Raw genomic sequence first — 23,837 nt, forward strand, 5'->3', positions numbered from 1 at the left:
AATAGAATAATATAACAAAGTAAATGAAAACAAAAAAGGTGGTATAATAATAATAATAATAATAATAATAAAATAATTATATACAAACAGTACAGATTAAGCAAAGATGTGCAAAAATGTGCAAAAGTTACCGCTTCCCCTGAGAGTTATTGTAAAGCGTTATAGTATTGACTATGCAGTGCCCTGGATTTTAAAAGCAATTTGGACATAATGCTCACTACTTCTCTTTTTTTTTTAACGGCGAATATGACGTCATCAGTTTAACAAAGTTAAAATCTAATTAATATGACAGTTTTGTGACGACCAATTATGAATCCACTGTGTTCTGAAGATAAAAACGTGAATGGTTTATTTAAAAAATACATTTAAATACATTTTTTGGGCAAAAATTGTTCCGATGCAATGCATTGTGGTCTATATTTGCCAATCTAGTAAGCATCGTTACCCTGCGACAGACTGGCGACCTGTCCAGGGCATGCCTTGCCTTTGCCCACACATGGCCGCCCCGTGACCCCAAAAGGGACAAAATGGAATAGAAAATGAATGAATGAATGAATGAGTTAGCATCGATGCACACTGGGTTCTCGCAGAGACTTCTAGGAAATTTCTAGGGCGCTCGATTTTGGAGTTGTAGATTCGGACGGCACTACAAAATGGCGAACACACTATATAGTTCACTATGTAGTGGGTAGGGAAGAAATTTGGATACACCCTATGAGATTTCAGCTTTTTGGGACCAGCGTGTACTTCCTGTTTGAAACATGAAGGGGGAGGAGTCACTCAGTCCAGTTCTCGTATACAGTCAATGAATACAAGATATTTCCTAATGTAAAAGAGAAATAAACCTACTTCAGCTTAGTTCAACATTTTTTTGTGCATGTCCGGTTAAATCAATGTCATGCAATTTACTTGGGAGAAAGTTTTAATGAAACTTCCTTTTGTATTTGATAATAAAAATCTGTTCAAACAGGAATATTACGTTTTGATTGATAGGTGAGCATCGAATCAAAATCTCATCACTAATAAAGAAATCTTCAAGATTAAACAGACTGAGTGGGCGTGGCTTGCACAATCAGTTGCTAAGGAAAAATATTAAAGTAGAGTGATAAAAATTGTTAGACATGTTTGTCGCCCGAAGACTTAAAAGGGTGTCTACTATGACTCTCTTTTAGGTAAAAACTGGAGCTGCTGTGGACAGGGGTGACGGCAGGCAGCTTTAACTTCTAAGCTCTATTTTTCCAACTCCTCAGGACTTCTTCTCTGTTCACAGGCCTTTGTAGCAACGGGTACCAACCTCTCCCTCCAGTTTTTTCCTGCCAACCTTCACGGGGATCAGAGGCAGGTTCCCACAAGGGAATATGTCGACTTTGAAAGAGAAACGGGAAAGGTAAGACTAGAAAAACTTGTACATTTTTATGTCTGCTGGCCTCGACAGCAGCAGATATGCAGCTTCAACCCCACAAGTTGCTGATTTTTTATTCAGTTCGATTTGCTGTCAGACTAAAGATTGTGAAACTGCAGCAAAGCAGCAGGAGGAACATAGAAGCCGAGCTCTGCTGTCCGTTCTGCTTTCTCTTCCTGTTTCAGTTTAACACATGAATCAAGCGTTGTCTGCATGTGTTTGAGAGCTTCCTGATGAGTTCCAAGGCTGCCAGTGTTCTCGTCTACATCTGAGCCTCAACAGAGGGATGATTGATTAAGGTGTCGCTTGAACACCAGATCAATCCGTTTGTAGTCATGTTTTGTAGAGCATTTTAACCAGTCTGTACTGGATGACTGTCGCTCTTCCTCATTCACAACAGCGCCGCTCACAGTGTTGTCATCCCTGCTGCTCTCAGCTTGTGATCTCGTTTAATGGAGACTTTGTTTTAAAGTGAAAGACAGTTCAGAAAACGTCTGTTTGCTGCTGCCGTCAGGGTTAGAACTGCTGTGCCATGCAGTTGTGCTCCTTTGTTTATGTGTGGTAATTACCTCCCTTGACTACCAGCCTGGCCTGTCCGTGTGCATGCACGCACATGTGCACGTGTGTGTATGTGTCCATGGACACTGACCGGCTGAAATGAATGCCGGCTGGCGGCTCATTAAAAATGCATTCTGCAGAATCGATGGACCTCCATGGCCCAAGGCTGACGGACTAATCTCACACCTTTAATTATTTAACACGAGCGCCCTGACAACATGGAGCCGTGCGCGGGCGTTAATGGCTGCCGCTCCGGTGTTTATGGGTGTCTAAAAAGAAAAAAGAAGGAGGCGCACAGTTGAGACAGGACGTGTTTTTGTGTTTGTTCTTTTTCCCGTGTTACCTGACCACAGATGTGTGAAGTTTTAATGAGGCCAGAAGTTGCAGAGAGTTCAGAACTAAAGCCAACGTTCATTGTCTTTGCAGCTTAAAACTCAAGATGGTGCACTTCACAGTCAGTGCATTCAACAGGAGCCCCATTTGCAAGACATTTCCTCAGAGAAGCTGTCGGTTCTGTTGCTTTATTCTGAAAAAATGTTTATCTTTCTTTTGCGAAGTTTAGCAAGTTTTAACACTGCACTATATTTACCACTTACGCTGCACGCAGCTTTGATGAGCGGTCAGTAAGGACGCAGAACTCGCACCTCACTAACGACCAAAGTGTGGCGTAACGAAACCATACGACAGCATCACCTGTACGTCATAAGTGCGTTCAGCTTACATTAAACTTACAAATGCTTCATGATACACTTACCACACGCATGACAATGGTACGTTCCATTTTTATGACTTGTCTTGTGGTGGCTGTACAAGCCTCAAGGGAACTGCAAGACGCACCTGAGCCCCTCCTCTCTACGACCCTCCAAGGGTCGTACCCGTACAGGTCAACGGCCTGTACGGGTACATGTGACCTAGGTTTTACAAAATGACAAAATGAGAAACTGTTTCCTGGGATCACAAGAGTCACAGTCAGTAATGAAATACAAATGAATAAGAAAAATAAGGGTAATTAATGAAAAAGAAAAGAAATGCACTCAAACCCACTTCCCCCCTTTTGACCCTCACTGCCCCCCCCCCCACACCAAATCATCAACATCATTAACATCCATTTTTGTAATATCTACTGTATATAGTATGTTTCTTTGTTTTTATGAGTCACAGAGGATAGCAAACGTACATTTGACACAAATTCATGTTTTCCCTTTGTTTTAAAAGAAAATATTCACTTGATTGTTCTCACTTTATGCTAAACTGGCAGAGCTCCATACTCATGTTTATTCTCCAAACGTGTTCACATCAACAGCTGTCACTTAAAGACCCACTCCAATGAAAATTGTGTGTTTTGAGCATGTTTTTGTTGCATTTTTACCCATGATGGAGGTGATGTGTAAAACAATTTAAGATTAAAACTGCAGCTCTGAGTATTTCTTAATTTAAATCAGTGGGATTCAGGAGCAGACAAAAAAATGCAGCTTGAAAAATCCTGTAGCTGTGACACAGATGCTACAGTTGGTGGGCCACGAGCTCCTTCCTCTGCTCCAGTCTGATGCATCGTTGCAGAAAAATAAATCCGTGTACGTCTTTGTTTTCCTCACCTGAGCTGGAATCTGGATCAAAACTGTATGGCTGGATAGCTCCAATATTGCTCACCATTTTTGTTGCACCGCAAATATTAGCTTAGGCTGTAAGATAGTGGGAGAGAGTGTAAAATAAGGCATCATGGGAAATAAGGAAAGGCTTACACCCTATGAACCAATGAACAACTGTCATTGGTTCATAGGTCATTATGTCCTAGAAAGTGACACAGGTTTTATTATTTTGGCTAAAAATCATAATTAGAAGACACTGGGAACATGATCGGAAAGAGACTTAAATAAATATCACTTATTAAGCAGAACTTGATTAGCTTACATGCTAATACAGCGTAGCCGCTCCACTCTCAAATGTCTGACAGTTGACAGCTGGGGAAAAAAGCATTCACACAAAAACCTTTTACTCATCAAAGCTTCTCTAAAACTCGTCTCTCTAAATTTGTCATCAGCCGAATCTGCATAAAACTGGATGACTCAGCAGTTTTAATTTGTGGCTCACCTCAGTGTGAGATTTATGGTCTGCCCTCGTGTGCTGGAAATTTAACAACTCGTTTGCCAACCACCATTCAAATCAGGAGGAGGTAGATGCTCTGAGCGCATGTATACATAACTTCATACATTTCACTTTATTTTAAATGCTACAAGTAAAGATGGTTTTGAGTGCATGTTAATTCTTTTTCTTTTTTGTACAAAGGTCATTAACCTGCAGCCCTTCCACTATAAGCAAACCTCAACTATCATCTGTTTAAAGAACGCTTGTAGGTATCACAGCTGATTTAGAGTCAGGATTCACTAAGAAAAGACAAAACTAAGAGACAAACCTCCTGACTTTGTTGGGTCTTCACTTCTATGAGGAACAACATTTAGATTAGTCATTTTGATATCTGCACTCATCAAGACACTTCTTGTCTGATGGTGAGTCATCGGTCTGCATGCAGATCTGCCCTGCTGTATCCGTTTTCTCAAAAGGAAAGTCTTCAGTGAAGAAAGAACCTACTCCATAGTTAACGGATGTTATATATATATTTCTGTAGATGTCAATGTAATAGATACTAATGAAGGCGAAGAACTGAAGCATTTTATACACTTCAAATATACTTTGAAACAAATAACTTTTGATTTCCTTTTTGTTATTATTTTGTTGAATAATTAGTAGATTTGTGCATGCTAGTTCTTAATTTCCTACATTTGGATCAAACCTGGAAAAACCAGTTACAAGGATTTATACCTATCAGGTAACTTTAGATCAAACAGGTGTACCTCTATATTTACATTAGTCAGCAGTAATTGTATTTGCCTGATTTGTATCGTTTTCCATTTAGTAAAGTAATTTTTAAATGTAATTTTAGAAGTGGATGTTAAACAGATGGTGGTGGATGTTTGGGGCACAGGCCGTTAAGGGTCCCAGACCTGGTCGACTGGTAGACCCATTAACCTTCTTTACTTAATCTAAATCTTTGTTTTGAGTGATTTGGAATGTGTGAGGGGCCAAAGATAACATATGCTGTTTGTTAAGAAAAAATAAAAATACTATGTGATTCAGAACAGATTTGGGAATAACTTTGTTTTTTTTAATATTGTTTTTTTTTCAATGCATTAGAAATTTCATCAAAGAACTCAAATTGCAGATCACAGATATCTAATAAGTGGAACTGTTAAAGGAATGATTTTAATAATTAATATAGTTTAAAAAAAGGTTTCTTTTGGCACTTGTGGCTCAGTTATGGCACAGGAGAATTATAATACAAAAAAATAATACTAATTCAGACACCTAGGTTTGGATAGAACCTGAGTAACATCGCAGGTTACTATGTCAGAGTGGGTACAGGTGGAAGGTGCTGGCTGGGACATGCTCCGTCAGAACCACTGAGTTCATGGGAGAACTAGACTGTGACCCCACCCCTCGTATTCCAAACAGGAAGTACCTGCTGATTCCAAGAAGCCAAAAATCCCATAGACTTCTATAAAGAAATAAATAGCTGTTACTCAGTCGTTCTATTGGTCAGAATAACTGTTATTGCTCTGCTAACCCCAATCCTAATTTTCTTTTCCTTTGGTGCAAGTTATAAGTTATTAAAACTGACCTATCAGATACCTCATTAAAAATATGTGGGGCCCACTGGCCCCCACATCCAACTTTCAAATGTTTGACTGACAGATTCTTTTACGTGTGTGGACACCGCGGCACACCAGCATCCCAAAAAAAAAAATAAAATAAAAGAAACTCATAGTCTGTTTTGATCTACAGCCCCCCCCCCCGGCAATCTGACGTGTATTTTTGTGATAATTGTGGCAGAAAAAGCAGGAAGTTGCAGATGTTTTTCTAAAAGATGTAATAAAAGTTAAGTTACATACAAACTGTATGTTCGTTGTGTTTTCAAGACGCTGTCCCTTTAAGCCAATGCATCATGGGAGATGTAGTGTGAAAACTGCGAGAAAACGGCAGAAAGACTAGCGTCTCTGAGCTTCATGGTTTTGTTCACTTGTTCCACGGTCTGATACCGGATTCTGTGGAAAGTTACACCGCTAAAGACGAGCTTTAGCTGGTGTTTTTGTCGGAACTGACTGAGTTATGAGCTAAATTGGAACAAGGAAGTGGAGACTTTAACCACTTCTGATTGGTCAGACTGATGACATGTGATTAAGCCTTCAAGAATGATTGGTGGAGTCGTGGAGACAGTAAAAGCTGCGGGACTTTTCCTTACACAGTTATAGCTGCAGCTATTTCGCGTTACCGTCATTCTTATCAAAATGTCTTTAATAGAATCAAATAAACACAACGAAAAAAGTATTTTATGATCGTTTATAGTCCTAACTACTCAGTGTTTTATCAGGACCTGTTTGGATGAACAAAGAGCTGATTTCCTGGAGATGGTTAATGTTTTTAGATCAGTTAATGAGGGCAATTTTCCACGGCACACTTGACCATCTCCCACGGCACACTAGTGTGCCGCGGCACACTGGTTGAAAAACACTGGACTAAGCTATGTTTGTCCTCAACACTTATCTGGGAAGTGACATAATTTCCAGTCGATTATCCAGACAATTAAAATAAAAGACAATTAAATAATTTTGTATATAAATATAAATATATATTTATATTGTGGAAATGTGGACAATCTATTATCACTTCTTTATAATGTCTCTTAAGGCTGAATGCAAAGCGCTGTGTGAAAAAGCGAAGTAGGATGGGTAAACATTTAAGACAGTGGTGCAGGTGTCAGTAAGCTTATTCTGTGAGAATAAAGTTATATTGTGTTTTTCTTTTACTAAAACACATCAGTGCTGGGATCCTGAGTCCTAAACTCACTGGACTTGAAGCAGCAGCTTTAGAGGGGACAGACTGAAGCAGCTCCATAGTCCTTTAAAAGTAAATGTTGGCTGATTGTTTTTTAATTGGTTTTTGTATAATTCTGCCAAATATGAGTGATATTGACATATTATATATATATATATATATATATATATATATATATATATATATATATATATATATATATATATATACATTTTTTTTTTTATTTATAAATGATGTATGGTGCAATAATAAATGCAGTGCTAAAGAGAGGTGTGCTGCCATAAATAAAGATTTTAAAGAATATTACCGGATTTTCTGCAATAAAGTCATACTATTTTCAGACTCTGCATCACATATCTCTGAATATCCATCATGGGAATCTGAGTCAAGCTCCAAATTGCAGTTCATGACACGAGCGCCTTACCCTTAATGTAGTAAACCCTGTGTGGCTTTCTAAATGCTACAAGCTGCAGTTATTGTTTAGAGAAAAGTGCAGACTTTAAGTTGTTTGCATTTTTCTCACTGCTGTTTAATCTGAATTTATTTAAATGTGCACACATGCACACACACATGCACATTCACACAGTCTTGATCCCTGCGGACCTCACTATGGAGCACAACTGTCAGGTCGGGCAGGGATGGTGCAAATTGCGTTTGCAACTTTCTTCCTAATTACTGTCAGGATTACCACACACACATCTGTAATCCTAAAGGCTAATTAGTGAGGAAACATTTAAAAAGGCCTCTTACTGCTCTCTTTGGTAATATCAATGTTAATATTAAATGTATTTGTTTTCCTAAAAGACGAATTCTGAGATAAAATAAGAAAAAAGAAACGTGAGCCTCATTTCCACTCTTTAATTGCAACTGTCCAAAAGCAATCCATATTTTACTGATTCTTTTTGCTCATCTGCATCTCTTTGTCTCACATTTAGCTGATGGGGCTTCTTTTTGCCCGAATCTATGTTCCAGCACTTGTCAATTCACATGGCACGCAGGCGCAACACGCCCTACCTGCCATTACCCCCTGCCCTTACTTACTGACTGAGTGACTGCTTATTGACCCTTGGCTTTCTCCTTCTCCGCCACCATGGTCAGAGCCACATGTGACAAATTCACGAAAAAAAACAACACTTTTTCAAAATGGCAGCTTTTCTGTTGGTTTTATCTCCATGGCAACCTGTTTGTGTTTTGGTCACCTGAGGGAGATGAACAGATCTATGTAATGTTTACAAGAATTGGCAAATTAAATGTTTGGATTTCCTTGGCAACAAAGGATTTTGTTAACCACATTTCTAATATTGTCCCATCATTTTGTTCAGCTTGAGCCAATGATTCATGTGTTCCTTTTCTTTTTTCTTTTTAAGAATATTCCAGTAAAAAATGTGCGAGCAACAGGAGAACGCCTTTTTTGCGATCTTGCCATGCTAACGCCGGTCCATATTTACAACTTCTAATTAGTTTTTCCCAAGTAGCTTCCCAATGATGCTCGAGGAGATACGAGGCAATGGATCAAAATCCCTACGAGGAGTCAAATTTTTTTACATGCAGCGTGTGTCAAATTTCAAAAAGATTGTTCGAATAAAGCTTTTCTTTTCCCATATTTTGGCAAATGTGAATACATAGAAAAAATAATTTCAAAAGTTCTTTTTGAAATCCCTGACACGCATATTTTGGTTTTGCTAGTGGATTTTGAAAAATACATGTTTTGATCCACATAAGAGATTTTAGCCCCAGTCATACCACCCAGGGGGTGTTGTTCACTATTCCCAAAAATTCATTTTCATCAGGTTTTAGGTGCATATGCATTTCGGTGAGTTTTTGAGTAAGTAGCAGGGGCAACATTTTTGGTGAAAGGCGCAGTAAGAAAGAAAAATTGCGACAACAATCCGGTCCTTCAAACTGCTGCAGGACATATTAAAACTCACACATCTTCATTCATTTCAAGTATGTTTTTATTAAATCAACTCAAGAGGATCATCTGATTGCTACCAGGGGGGTATTCCAGAAAGCAGGTTATGTGAGTTACCACAGTAAGTTTGAGGATAAGGAATTTGATAACCTCAGCTTTCGGTTCCAAAAACAGAGGTATGTTTCAGGGTATGTCAAGTTGAAATAGCAACTCATGCTCTGAACATAACCTGGTCTGGAGCAGGTTTAGTTGAAGGTTACTTTGTTTTCAGAGAGGTGAAGCAGCACGGCGTGTCCATTTGAAGATGATTTAGTGGATGAAGAAGCTCAGATAATACTTTTTCCACCATGAGAGGGTGATAAGACCACGTATTGATGTTGTAGAGATAAACTTTTTTACATTAAACTAACGCGCTCAGTGAACCTAAAAATAACACATAGTTATCAGACAGTTATTTTACTTTCAGTCAAATTAATTCAATTAAGGAGCTGTAACTTTGGTGCTGCTGTTAGATCGGCACCGCAAAGAATTGTGGGATACCATTCCCTTTGCCTGTCAATAGACAACTATTGAGTTGGATGGACATAAGAAATGAGTTGAATAAATTTCAATCAATTACTTGTTACCAATTGAATCAATTCATTTAAGTTTTATAAGTTATATATATATATATATATATATATATACACATCACAATGTAATTGAAGATAAGATCAGAAACTCGTGCGTTTACTTGTCCGTTCTTTTTCTCCAAGCAGAAACTCTTTCTTTTGCTGATGATGCGGCCGTATTACTTTTTTGACGGACATATAATCTTCATTCGCCGTCATGATAATTTCCAACTCCGTCTGACTGAAGTATAGCGCTCTTTTTTTCTCTCCACGCGTTTCCATGGTGACTCTGGAAATCGGCGATCCATTGAGAATGTCTTTATGTTTTTGCTGTGCACGCGCATTAACCCAGGGTTACCAAGTTGAGCGTAATTACACTAACTCACATCCGGTCTTTTGGAACCGACATACCCAGAGTAAGCAAGTTCAGGCAGATTTCAGCCAGCGTTCAGGGTTAAAGTCAGGGTAGTTTAATCTTGCTTTCTGGTCTTAAAATGAGATAAACACGACCACTTGTGGGTGAGAGCCCATAACCCGTTGCTCCATATGCGTTTCATCAAAACTCAAGCAGAAGCACCTCACCTCATGACTCAAAAGCCTTGGAGCTACCTTTAGCAGTGATAGGTTCATGTCATTGTTTTCTCTTTACTGTGTTTCTTCAGTAAAGTTTATTCACAACTCTTAATTACAATCCACGGCTGCATTGCGATCAGACTTGGCTCTCCGGATTCACACCCCCACACTTCCAGTCCGCTCCCATTTTCCCGCCTTCGTTTCCAAATGCCGATGGTGCCAAACCAGAAGGGTAGCACAGCCAGGTCCAACATGGCGACTTTTGTGTGAGCGTGTTTGAGAGACAGAAAGAGGAGAGCAGAGGCAGCTCAGTGTGTCGTTGGAGCCTAATTAAAGCCAGCTGTGGAGGAGGTTAACTTTGGGGCTCACTCTCTGCACACATGAACAGAGTTCTGCATACGAGCTGCTGCTGCTTCTTACATGTTTTTTTAAGGTCTCCCGAGCAGCAGGTTGCAGGTGGGTTTGAATTGAGTACAGAAAAAGTCATAGCTTTAATTTAAGTCTTTGGGAATTACACTTCTGACAGAGCTAGAAAGCAGACCGTTGTCAAAGCAGGGCAAAATAAACAGCTGCATGACTCAAAAACAACTAAATGAATATTGAAACTGGCACCTTTTTTGATTTTTTTCACTTCTTGGTTACTCCCCAAAACAAGAAGCTGCACTTGTGGCTTTTTCAGATTGTTGAAACAAAAGTATCACACTAAAGTTTTTATATTTACAAGGTTTCAATTTAAAATATAAGTGCCTGATTCACTCTTGAGAAATCCCACTCTGGACTTCAATCAGGAAACAGAGAGGAATTGATCCTGTAAAAATAAAATGAATGCAGCAAAACAATCAGAAAATGATGTTTTTGCCGCTTAAGTGTGTTGTTGTTATGGAAATGGCCAACAGGAATAAAAAAAAAAAATCCTGAAGGGATTGCAAAGTTCAATAAAATGGATTTTCCTAACATTGGAGTCAGCTGGGATGAAGACAGGAGTCCGATTAAAGGTCCGTGGCTGCAGAATCTGCTGAATTGGACGTCTGACAGCAGGCGAAGGTGGATGGAGTTTTAGCGTCACCCTTGAACCATTTAGATTAAAAAATGCTGAGTTTTTTTTGTCTTGTAAGCAAATCTCAGTTTTACTCACTAATTCTGTCTGCAGCTGATGTATCTTTACTTTATACTTACCTGTCTTCTTGTTAGACTGAAAGAAAAACACAACTGTTGAGTTTAGGACAAGAGTTAACTAACTAAACTGTTTTTTTGTTTATCCTTAAAATAAAGAGCATTTTAGTATTAAATATCTTCTAGGTGAGGTTTTAGTTGTCTGGCTTTGATGATTGTTTGGTGCAGAAAAACAGGTAGTTTTGGCTCTGATATCAGAAACTTGAAAATCAGCTGAAAGTACAGAGATGACAGTTGCTCCTGGAGGCAAACTCATTAGATTATAGCTGATTGTCGCTCCAAAACTACATTCCTCTCAGATGTATAAATAATCTGTGGCACGATGAGTTGTCATGTAATGATTCACTCCGGCCAACATTGCATTATGAGTCATCATTTTCACAATATGCTCCCTTTTTTTGTGGCTTCTTTCCAAGATTACAAACATTCTGTGTCTTGAAAAACAAACATTTATGACACATTTGCAGATGTTTTTACATCTTGAAGAGGTGAATCAAGGACACTTTAGTTTGGTTTGAATGTATGTGTTTCATCTCTAAATAACTCAGTTGTACATAAAGTTAGGATCAAGAACAAAAAAATTCCAAAAAATGAGTTTCAACTTCAATAGACTTTTTGTAGGTGTGACACAGGTAGATTCTAGTGGATCAGATTCTGTGTAAGGAGCAGAACAACCAGATACAAGTTTTCAAAAGGTTTATTGTCCAAGTGTCTAGTAGTGTCCAGCCTCCGGGAGTCCAAATGGTCCAGGATGATTAGGGGAGCATGCAGTCCAAACCCTATCTAATAAAAAAAAAACACACAGAACCATATAGTAAAAACACAATGGCAGCATGGTTTGGGGCACTTGGTGTCAAGGATAACTTCTTCTCACTTGTTGTAAGGAGGTTATGTATTTATTATGTTGGGTTCCAGCCCCTAGTTTTGATAGTTGTATTTTTATGGAGAGTTTTGTTTTGCGAATTATTAATGGATTTTACAAAAAGAGAACTTTTAGCAATGTGGTTTAAAGGGATTGAATTAAACATTTTACAATTTTTTAACTTTTTACTATTCGTGTTCTCGACATGCCTGGGGGGAAAATCTGTATACCCTGTTTTTATTTATTTAATATTTAATCGCTTTATGCTCTTTTATCATCCACGTGATGTGTGAACGATGAAGGATGTTGTAACAGTTTGCAGCTCTGTGGCCAAGAACAGATTTCCTCTTTGAGGACATTACTAGAAGGGGTTCAGAAAACATCTCGTCTTGGGCTGACTTTGATTTGCACTGAGAGGGTAAATTACTTTTCTGAAAGAGGGGTTGGTTGCAACCACACCCCTCTGCTGTTGTCCGTCGCGTCCCCTCTCCACTTTCTGGTTCCATTGTCCACTAGTTCCACTTTGCTGTCCCAGTCATGTGGCCAAGCCCGGACTCTACAATGTCCAATTCCCGGGGCTGGCATGCTTCAAGCACCACTACCATCGCTGCTGCTGCCCCAAAGCACCACACGTACAGCCTTAGTCTCTGGTGCTCCAAAACACCACGGGTGTGGCTCCCATCACTATTGCCCCAACACCGCTTGTGCAGCTCTGGTAGTACGCCTCTTTTTCCCAGTCCAAGTACAGCTGTTTATCATTTTTAAAGGATCAAAACTCCAACCCACCTTGATCTCACACACACACCTGCGACTCATCAGCAGATTTGCCATGAGCCATTCAAGGGCCCTTGGAGTTTTAGGTTGCACAACCAGGATCAATAAAAAAGATTAAAAAAACATAAATGGTACAGGTACAATGGTACAGGAAAATCACCCTGTTACATCCCCCCACAGTAGAATATTGGCAGTCCCTGCCATAACACACAGGAATTTGTCACCAAAGCATTCAACCTTAGTCTGACGGACAACTGTTAACACCCCTTTTTGCGCTGTTCCCACATTCATGGTTGGTTGCAACTATGGAGTCTGCTTCGTCTTGGGGTTTAACTGACTATCCTTCTGCCTCGTCATTTAATTTGTCCTACCATCGTCCAAAACATGCTTCATAGGTTCATTGATTACTCTAAATTGTCCATAGGTGTGAATGTGAGTGTGTGGGTGTGTGATTGTGGCCCTGTGACAGACTGGCGACCTGTCCAGGATGTCCCCTGCCTTTGCAGACAAGTGGCCGGGTTAGGCTCCGTCAGCATGACAAACACAATAAAATTATATGTAATCCCAATTCACTCCAGATTAATAAAACAAACGCTATTCATCTCCATTGTAATCTATATTAATTGGAAAAGTGTTATTTTGCAAAGAAAAACAAGAGCAACAAAAAAAATCTTTAACATAACTGGAGAAAATTAACCTTTGAAGAATTTTTGGTAAAGTCCCCTAAATCCAGCTAGCAAAAAGACACATTTCTGTTGTCCCTACTCTCCGCATTCATATAATGTATTTTCAATTAAACCTTTTTTTAAATCATAACTATAGCGGACAAATTCAAGAGAATAATTGTAAATTTAATTTTTTTCCATGGACCTTGCCCCATTGATCCACGGTTGCCATAAAAACCTTGAAAACCTCAATTTTTGTTAAGTGTTAAAAAGAAGCTCTTTTTTGATCCCAAATTTTTAATTTCAACATTTTGTTCATTCTGAGGATCTGAAGCATAGATGAGTCTTTTAAGAGTTTTTCTTATCCTCAGATGTCTGCGTCCAGGTGTCTCTGCAGCGTCCTTTGTGTCCTTCAAAGTTCCTGCAGCTGTCGGCTCTCTTTCACACACGAGCGCACAAAACCCCTCAAAAATCATGTCTTATGTGACACCCCTGCCGCCCTTTGATTTATTCATCAGCTCTAAGCCTGCAGGACTCTCAGCAGACATGCACTGTGTGAGTGTAAGTGCACGTACGAGCGCAGGATCGGGTTTCCCTCTGAACGGAAGCTGTGCAATCGGTGCGTGACTTGTCAGTGACATCATCAAAGCCAGACCACTAATTGGTTCCCTCTGCTGCTCTCTGCCCGCCTGTGTGTGCATGTATGCTGCATGTGCACGTTTGCTGCATGTGCACGCATGCTGTAAGTGTTTGTGTCTTACTTGTTGCACTTCTGTGAGTGTGTTTTAATGCAGTTCAGGTCATTTGAGTGGTTTTGAATGAAATTTCTTCTGGCGCTTCAATACACGTAAATGCACCATTAAACTTCTCCTCCACACTTAACACACACATACGTGCACGCGCACACACAGTGTCCTGAGTGTCAGGTTGCCTCCTCCAGGCCCAACATCAGCGACCACACCCTCTCCCACAATGCACCATTCATCTTTACACTGGCTTTGTTGATCTGGTGTGTTTTTTGTGTCTTTGTGTTTGAGTATATCCGTGCACGTGTGCACACACACACACACACACACACACTATCTGCAGGCAGAGCTTAGTCTGCTGTGAAATCCAGCACGTGTGTGTCAGTCCCCTCTCATCTCTTCCAGTAACTGTTTGCAGCTGGACCTGAGGGAGTTCCTGTCCCTGTGAGGTCCGGATGTCCTCACCGAGACAGGAGCTCGGTTTTTCCCCTGTGGGTCAGTTCCACCATCTAGAAGCGGTAACCAATATCGTGGAAATTTGAATAAGAAGACAGGATTTGATTTGGAATGCTGGCATCAACATGAGGACAAAGATAATTGCAGCATTCAGTTGAGGCGCTCTGCACTCATTTTCATGCGGTCATCGTGCCATCGGAGGAGTTGCAGGAACCCTCATGCCACCCAGGCTCATTTTTACAGCTAAGGGAAACACATTCTCTCCTTTTACACAACATTTTACATAATTTTTACCAGAACAAAACAAACAAAAAGACTTCTCATGCACAATCAAACGCTTGTCATGTTTAACGCCGTGAGTAAAAATTAAAGAAAACCAAAAGAAAAAATTAAAAGGGATGGAAAGCAGATATGGAAATAACCAAAAGCAGGTGAACACAGACAACTAAATCTGGGAACTTTATGAAGCACAGGATAATATTCATAATGGATTTCTTCTTCTAGTTGAGTTGGAGTGTGGACCACATCTTTCTCCTCTTGATCTTGTGGGCTGACTGGGATACCTCCTGGAATAAAACAAAAAATTCTAATCTCAAACCTCTTTGGGAAAGAAGATTAGCACTTGTGTCATGATGATCTTTAGTTGGAACTTCTTCACAAGAGTGTCTGTTTTGTAATTTTATCTGCAGCATGTGAGAGAATTTGCATAACATTTCCATGCTTGTAAAAGCCGTGAGGCCATCCGGCGGTTTTTTTGGCCCCACTGGAGGGACTTTGCATGGAAATGCTAGGACTTCTGCCAGCAGTTACAGATCTCAGCAATTAATAGGAACGTATTTATCAGTTGTGATGAATATTTAACAGAAACCATGATCCATGTGGGCCACTTGAGATGGACACACAGAAACTTGTTTATCATCCTCCCGGGGACCTGGGAGAAGCTGCTGCGTGTCATGTGATGTGTGCGTGGGCGTGTGTCGCATGTTGTTTTGCAGCCTTTGTAATTGCAGGGTGGGAAAAGGGAGAGTGATCTTGCAGCTGGGGAGCACCGTGCTATTATGCTGCTGTGTTTTCAGCAGGTGTGTGTGTTTAAGTCGGCAGCTTGAGGACGTTAAACTGTGTTCAGGCAGGATCAGAAGCAGGAGGCCAATAACGTACTTCACACCCACCTGCTGCGCCTTGAACGCACCCCCATGTTTGTGCAGATAATCTCATTGACTCCAATTCATCTGCACAGCCTGACCCGAACTCTAATCTTCTTAGATACTTTTTTTATTTGCAGAAAACTCAGGCTGATAAGTGACAATAAAACAAAACATAGGACAGCACAAGAGATACACCTTCCTGACTTTTAGAAGTTAGACAAAGATGGTTTTCAGACACCAGCAACAACAATGTCTGCATTTTTTATAAATTGATCTAATATCACGCACACAAATAACAACAAAGATCATATTAATCCATGAAATTAATTTTATTGTTTCTGTTTTGAGTAGATATTAACCCTGGAATACCCAAAAAAAGGGGCTTTTAAAGTTAATTTCTACCCATTTTCAGAAACTGCTGAATCCCTTTGGGGGCCACTGGGATGCTGGAGCCAACCCAACTGCTGTTGGGTGAAGAATGGAGTTTTATTTTTTTGTTTGTTCATTTTATGTTGCAGGAATGAACAGCAGCCAATACATAAATGAAAAATAATAAAATAGAAAAAAATTAATTACATTTAAAAAGACATAAAAAGTAATTAACAGTGGCCAAATTTGAGTTCTCAGAATCAGAATCCTTTTATTGTCATATGAACAGCTTTTACACTGACAGACAAGATGTTTTCCAGTACAACCTGAACAAACAGTTCAGAGTTGACTGAGGCTGCAGCTTCATGGGATGCACACCTTTTTTCTTTTCTTTTGTAATGTAGATTACTCAATTTAATCACTCCTTTTTTATGTCATTAAATCTTTATTTACAAACATTTGGGGGAATAAATAAAAACTAATGCAGCAGCAGCTGTTAGCATTTTATTTGTTAGGTCAATTTTTCCATACCCCTCATACTTTCTCTTATATTCTGCAAAAGAGGAGGACAGGGAGCAGAAACCAGTGAGAGGGTCTCCCATTGATCACCCCTTAACCTTGAGCTGTTTTCTCAGATTCATATGAATCAAAATCTACAGAAAACCTCCTCTAATACATATTTTCCAGTCTATAAAGTTGTTTTTTTTTCTTATTGAGCACACACACAGTATTCCTTACTTTTACTAATGTTTAGAGAAATAACATTAGGTTGAATAACTGTATTTCTCCTCCTAATTTTTGGACCCAAAGCAGGAATAACATCTCTAGAGTTTAGAGGTGGGAAACTTTCTTTGCTCTACTTACGGCCACTCAGGTGTGTCCAGCCAGTCAGAAGCTGCAAGGACAGTGGGGTAGAGAAAGAATCAGGACAGATTGTGTTTTTGGACAAGCGATACATCCTCCTCACAGACCTCTATTCCTTTGCGTTCTTTTTGTAAAATTCATTCATAAACATGTTGTTTCTATCCATCCTCATGTAGATGACACTTTGTCACAACTACGAATCCTAAAAAACTGACCAGCTGTTGAAATTACAGCAATAACTGTAATCGTCTGTGTGTTTTTAACTGTAAAGCACCTCTCCTATAAAGTTTGATTTGATTTGAAATATTAAAGCAATTTTTAAAAGCAATAGAAATCAACTTTTTAATTTTGACAAAACTAAGTTCCTCATTTTTTTGTCACAGATGTCCAAAGCATAATCTCTTTATTCTCTTTATTTATATTTATTTATTTATATCTCTTTATTTATATTCATTTCATTCCAACATACAAGAACTCCTGTTTCTTTTTACCTTTGATCTGAGGTTTTTGGTGTTTTGTCCTTTCCCCGAAATTTGCATTGAGTGCCATTAATGATGGAAGAATATCGTGTTTGAAAAATTATGTAAAAAATGTGAAAGTCAGCAATCTAGATCAAGTTTTCTCTTTTAAGATGATATATTTTTTTTTAATTTAACGTTTGCTTTGCTCTGGAAAAGAAGAGAGTCTGAAAGATTGTTTTTTTGGTGGCCCTCCCCGCACATTAAAGGGCATCCCTGAGAACCAGGTTTAATATTTCATCTGAGCTGGGGGGGTGTCCCTGTGGCTTTGGCATTAATTTTTCATCATCACCTTGCAGTAGAACCCGTGGGTGGCCTGCCTGAAGTTTTGTGCCGGCACCTTTAGGGTGGCCCTGCTTTGCCTTTAGGGCTGGTGGGGGCGATGCTCGTTCCCTCGTCTTGCACTATTCTAGATCCTGGGCCCTCCTGCTTTTTAGCGGCGGGGGTGGATCGCCGTGTGTCTAGCGTTGGGCTCTCTTGGGTTGGATGTCTGTTCTGCTTCTCTGTACTGGGGGGCCATGACTGCCGTGGTCTCTGCTTGTAAACTGTGGGCTCTGTCCGGGGGCGTTTGCTTCCATCTGGTCTGAAACTTAGAGGAAATTCAAAATATTTTTAAATGATTAAAAAAAAAATGATTGCAAATGATAAAGTTTAGCCCCAAATACAAAAGAGGTTTGTACAAATAAACCCCTTCTGTATTCACAGAACCCTGGTTGTATGAAACTGTCCATCATAGGGAGCTCTCAGCTCCTCTCTCTTCAGCTGCTGGAAAGAACAAGTTACACGTATATATTTAGATTTACTTGATTTTCTTTTCTAATCAGAGAAACTTCATCTTTTTCTTCTCAGTTTAAGTGTTCTTTGGCTTCAGGCAACAACACACCATTGTTCAGCTCCTTCCATCTCAAACGTGTCCGCTTGGTGTTTGTGTGTGAATCAGAGGGTGAATCAGGAGTGATTCATGTGAAATGCACTTTAGGGGTTTTTCAGATTCTGTCACTGTGAGAGAACGTCTTCAGAGTTTAGCGATAATGTCCAGGATCAGGAAAGAACAACAGAAAGAAAGAAAAGAAGAACAAAAGAAAGAGATTGGGACAGAGCTAAAATGAATGCTCTTTTGAAGCATTCAAGGAGGAATTGAAGGCTGGAAACACATGTGCATTATCACACACCCCACGTGGTGTCCATGCGGATGTTCGCACGCATGTGTGGGTTTGGTGGCTAGTTTTTATATTCAGTTTCAGCCTAAGAAAAATAGCTGTATGGCAACAACCCCACCACCACCACACCCCTCATATGCATCAAACCCTTCCTGCCTCTCACCCTGAACATTCAACCATGTCTACATATGATGATACATAAAGTTCTGGTGTAAAATGCCTAAAGACCCATTGCTGATTATCTTTTGAGGTTTTTTAAATTAAGATGATGCTGTTTTTAGCCAAAAAAAAAATATAAGCTTACTCTCCCGCTAGCTTACTGCCCCTCACACCTTTAAGATAGAGAGTTTAGAGCTATCCAGCCGTACAGTTTTGAGCCAGATTCCAGCTGAGACGAGGAAAACAAAGACGTACATGGATCTATTTGTCTGCAGGTGGATCAGAATGGAGCGGACTGGGAGCTTTTGGGTCGTCCAGCATATTTTTATGTCACAAATAAGCCCTTTTTCCAGCAGCATTTTTTTCATCTGCTTCTGATTTACGATTCAAATAAAGGAATACTTAGAAGTGAAATTTTAAGCTTATTTTTCTTTACATTTGTCCTCCATTATCAAAAGGAAAATGGTGCAAGAACATGTTGAAAACAAAGAAAACGCGATTTTCATCAGATTAAAATAAAACACTGATTAATGAAATCATAGTAAATCTTTGAATTATCTCAGCCACTTTTGACCTTTTACATCATTGATGTCATTCAGTTCATTTTGTGACGTTTTTGGAGTCGTTGGCCCTGATTGGTCTGCTGAACAAACGGGTCAGTCAACCAAAGAAATGAGTTGTTTCTCAGCCGTTTCCCGAGGCTGGCCTGTTGATTTTAGGGGGCAACACTTTCTGCAGCTCTTATCACATGTGAAACCCATTTCAGCTGATGAATTCACGTCTTTCACATGTGGCCCTATGCGGTTTTCCACACGAAGCCTTCATTCTTCATCCAGCGTATGCGGAACATTTCAACGGTGCATCGAGAGTTGACAACGTGGTTCTTTGTGTCATTCGCAGCTGTAGTCATCCAACCTTTTAAAAGTGATAAAGATGTTTGGAACAGAAGTTCACTCTTCTGGAAAGTTTGCAGTCGATTTCTCGAGGCTTGTTTTTCTCTCTCAGAGCTGCAGAGTGTGAGAGCTCTGACGTCTTCATGTGCCTGAGTAAATGGATGTGGGGGTTGACATGGTTCTTTCTCAGAGGAAGTCTGTGGTTGGACCGTTTCTACATATTTTCCCCTTCCGCAGAGACACACTTGCAAGCACACACGCGTACACACACACACACACACGTTTTCCCTGTCCAGGCAAATGAAGCTCTCCTCTAAAAGCAGATGTGGAAGCCATTTTTCTTGCTTAAACGCACACAGGCAGAAAAACATTCACTCAAACAAACACAGAAACCCACAGTCTCCCGGGGTGCGGTCCCCCCCTGCAGCCCCAGTGCACTGTGGGTAACTGCGGTAAAAGAGGTCCTGTGAGAGTCTGTCCAAAAATAGCCTGAGTAAAAATGCAGGAACGTGGTGCTCGCCCACTTTCACACAGAAAAGTCTCCTCGTGTGTTCCTGTGAGCTTCTCTGTGGAACTGTTCGCTTTTATTCTTAAATGCTGGTTAATAAGCTGACCGGCCTGAGAAACACTGAGCATCTGCTAACTGAAGCCATGCTGAGTGGGAAATGAAAGACAATCTAACACAATTAGGAAACTTTAAAACTTTTTATGACCATCATTTGCACTTTAAAGTTCACACGTAATATTAGGGGATTATTCTTTATATTTAAGAAATCTGCACATTATTGGTTCTTTTAGAAAAGTAATGAGGTTTGCTGTCAGTTTTTAGCCTTTTTTTCAACTCTGGAGAACCTAAAAGCAATTTTCTTCTTGACTTTTAAAGTAATTTGATTTAGAATTAATATTTGATTTTGTAAATGTGTTTGTTCATTTGGTGTTGCACCAATTAACAGCAGCCAAAAATTAAAAATATCATACAGTAATAAATGAAAATAAGAAGTATAAAGGCAAAATTTGCACAGGCAAAATTTGGCCACGTGGATTAGGGTTGTAATAATTTCTTCTGGAAAAAAATGTCTGCAGATTAAAGATTAAATCTGTATTACATTTCTGTTTTTAGTACATGACAACAGTTTTATTTTGTCTTTGCTGTTTGCATTGAAATATAGCTTCAGTGTTGCCCACTAGATGGAAGCACATGTGTTTTTGCTGTAGCTGAAGCTGACAAAGAACAGCAGTGTTGATAAAATCAATTTTTACAAACAGTAGAGCTGCGCTAACTTAAGTGAAAGTTCAGGAAGAATGGATCAATAATAAATCAGGAATTGCGTAAAAAATGTGGAAAAATTAGGTAAAACTTAACACACTAACATAGTAGTAGGTTTAAAGGTTGTCATCTGGACTTAGTTTTTAAAGTTGAAGATGTTTCACCTCTTATCCAAAAGGCTTTTTTAAATTCTGAAATAGCTGGTACAAGAGCTGGTATATATGTGCTCATGGGGGAGGAGTCAGACCTGAAACTGGATAGTATTGTCTACTTAGGCCGCACTTACACTACATTGTTCAAGTGACCCAATTCCGTTTATTTATTTGCTTGGATCAAACTGTACAGCACAACATCTGCAAACACTTCCTCGTTCAAAACTCAGCGAGAGCACATAAGCCGGCCGAGCAGCCCTTTTTTTTCCTCTCCCGCGCATCCCCTCTCCTGCCTCCTCCAGGAGCGCCCAAGGCAACGCTTCCTTATGTCGCTGCGTTGCCTCCATGACAACTGCAGTCAAAAACATCCGATGGAGGTCCACGGAAGGCGGAAATGCTGCTATGTAGTCCTCAAAACGTCTACGTTTGATAGTTTCAGCATTGTATAGTGTAAATGCAAAAATCGGATACGGGTCACTTTTAAAAGATGATGTAAGCGGGTCGTCAAAAAAATATATATAGTCAGAAAATCTGATTTGGGCATCAAGACCTGCAGTGTAAATGCAGCCTTAGACTACATGGTTTTGGGTCGTTAGGAGTCCTTTGTCCTCACTTAGGGTTGGGGAGACAGTGACTACCCTCCCCAACCTGGTCATCTCTTTCAGCTGTTAACGACCCTGGTGAAACTGGTTCGGTTTGTTTGGGTTTCAGAACACTGCTGTAGATGGATGGAAGAATAAACCTGAGACCACCTTTCTTATTAAGAGAAGGTTTATCTTTCTTGACAAAGATAGCTTCTTTCACTCCTCGCTCAAACCATCCTTTCTCTCACTCTCCTCAAACGAGTGGTTTGTGGCCTTCAGGTGGAGGTGTACTGCAGACTCAGGTCCACTTGAGTTGGCTCTGCGATCTTGGTAAAGCCACTTGTGTAGAGGTTGCTCGATTTCTCCTATGTACTGTTCATTGCAGTTCTCTTTGCAGTGGATAGAGTACACAACGTTGCTCTGTTTGTGGCTGGGAATTTTGTCCTTAGGATGAAACAGTTTTTGTCTGAGAGTATTAACAGGTTTGAGATGAACTGGGATGTTATGTTGTCTGACAATCCTTTTTAGTTTTTCAGACAGGCCTGAAATATAAGGAATGGAAATACTGTTCCCTTTAGGCTCTTGTTCCCTCTTGTCTTGTTTTCTTGAATGCTGGGATTTGGTGAATGCCCAGTTGGAATATCTACATGTTCTGAGGGCTTGACGGATATGTCACTCTTCTTTCTTCTTTCCGTCACAGCTAGTGGACACCTCCTGGGCTCTGTGTTGTAAAGGCCTGATAATGCTTAGTTTGTGCTGTAAAGGGTGGTTTGAATCAAATAACAGGTACTGATCTGTGTGAGTAGGCTTCCTGTACAGTTCAACCTGGAGCTGTCTGTCATCTCCAATGATCACTGGACAGGTACTACTCCAAGTCACTGGTTCAGATACATGGACGATACTTGGGTCAAGATCAAAATCCAGGAAGTGGAGGTATTCACCGATCATATCAACGCAGTCGACAAGAACATCAAGTTCACCAGGGAAGACGCAAAGGAGAACAGCCTTGCCTTTCTAGACTGTGCAGTGATTGAGCCATCAATTGATTGGCTTGAAGGAACTTTTTGATTGCATTTGATAATATTTATTGTTTAGTTTGTAGATAAAGGTTTGTTTTTATTGATATTATTCCCGATGAAAAACAGAGGCTCATGTGCTTCTGCCATCACCACTGTTCCCCTAATCATATTTTGTTTTTAGCAAAATTTTGAGAAATAGGTTGTCTTTTCTCACAGACAGAAATGCAAATGCCCCCCCCCCCCCCCCCCCCCCAGCTCATGTAATGCCTTCATGCTCAGAGCCTCAGAGCGACAAAACGCACAGATGAGACGGCTGGTGAAAAGAAATTTGGCACATCTGTTGTTTTGCTCTCATCTGCCGGCAGACAAAACATCTCAAGGTCAAAGGGCACAGACTTCTGTTTTCATCGTATCTGACTGAAGAGATGTGAAACCTGACGCTTCCTGCTTTGTCATTGATGACAAAAGAAACGTCTGAAAGCTTTAAAGGCTTCAGCTGCCATGTGACATGATTTAGCACAGAAGGCTCACAGTGCTCGTGTTCATGCATGTCTGTCCTGCAGAGGTTTGGGAACGGTTGATGACTTTTTTTTAATTGTCTACAAGTTAGCAGAGGTTGGAGAGGCCTCCACCTCACACAGACATGCTTCATATTATCCGGCAGAAGCAGCTGACGGACTCTGACTGTAGAGGACTTTGTGGAACGACCGCTCTGCCTGAGGGCCATGGAGCGATCAGCGCTCCCCGGTGCTTTCAAACAAGTCACGGGAGGCACAGAGGGGTCCTTCATGGCTCTAAATAAGCATCAGGTTTCAGTCTTAATGTTGATTTTATTTTTAGCTTTGCCACTCGAACCAAACATGCTCTGTTTTCTAAAGAGCGCTTCATGATGGCTTCAAAGAAATCACATTTTTAGGCTGTATAATCGCACAGCTGAAGGGTAGAGGAACACAACTAATGAGGATTTCTGGTACATAAGAGTCTAAGTTCACTTTGGAGGTGGGAAGAGCATTTAATCCCCCAATCCAATACTGTTGCTGGAAGCCTACTGTGGAATGTAACCCTCAGCCTCCAAATCAGAAGGC

The 23,837-nt window shown here is 40.1% G+C and overlaps 1 protein-coding gene across 4 annotated transcripts in view; it reads left to right on the forward strand.

The window, feature by feature from the left end:
- cbfb (core-binding factor beta subunit) overlaps window positions 1-23,837 on the forward strand; it is a 41,470-nt gene that overhangs the window by 6,428 nt on the left and 11,205 nt on the right. For all 4 annotated transcript variants that reach the window (XM_023955986.1, XM_023955987.1, XM_023955988.1 and 1 more), the window contains exon 3: window positions 1,271-1,387. In XM_023955986.1, the coding sequence (XP_023811754.1) occupies window positions 1,271-1,387 (117 nt within the window). The remainder of the gene's footprint in view (window positions 1-1,270; window positions 1,388-23,837) is intronic.

This window comes from Oryzias latipes, chromosome 6 (genome assembly GCF_002234675.1).
Source record: "Oryzias latipes chromosome 6, ASM223467v1".
Classification (NCBI taxonomy): Eukaryota; Metazoa; Chordata; class Actinopteri; order Beloniformes; family Adrianichthyidae; genus Oryzias; species Oryzias latipes.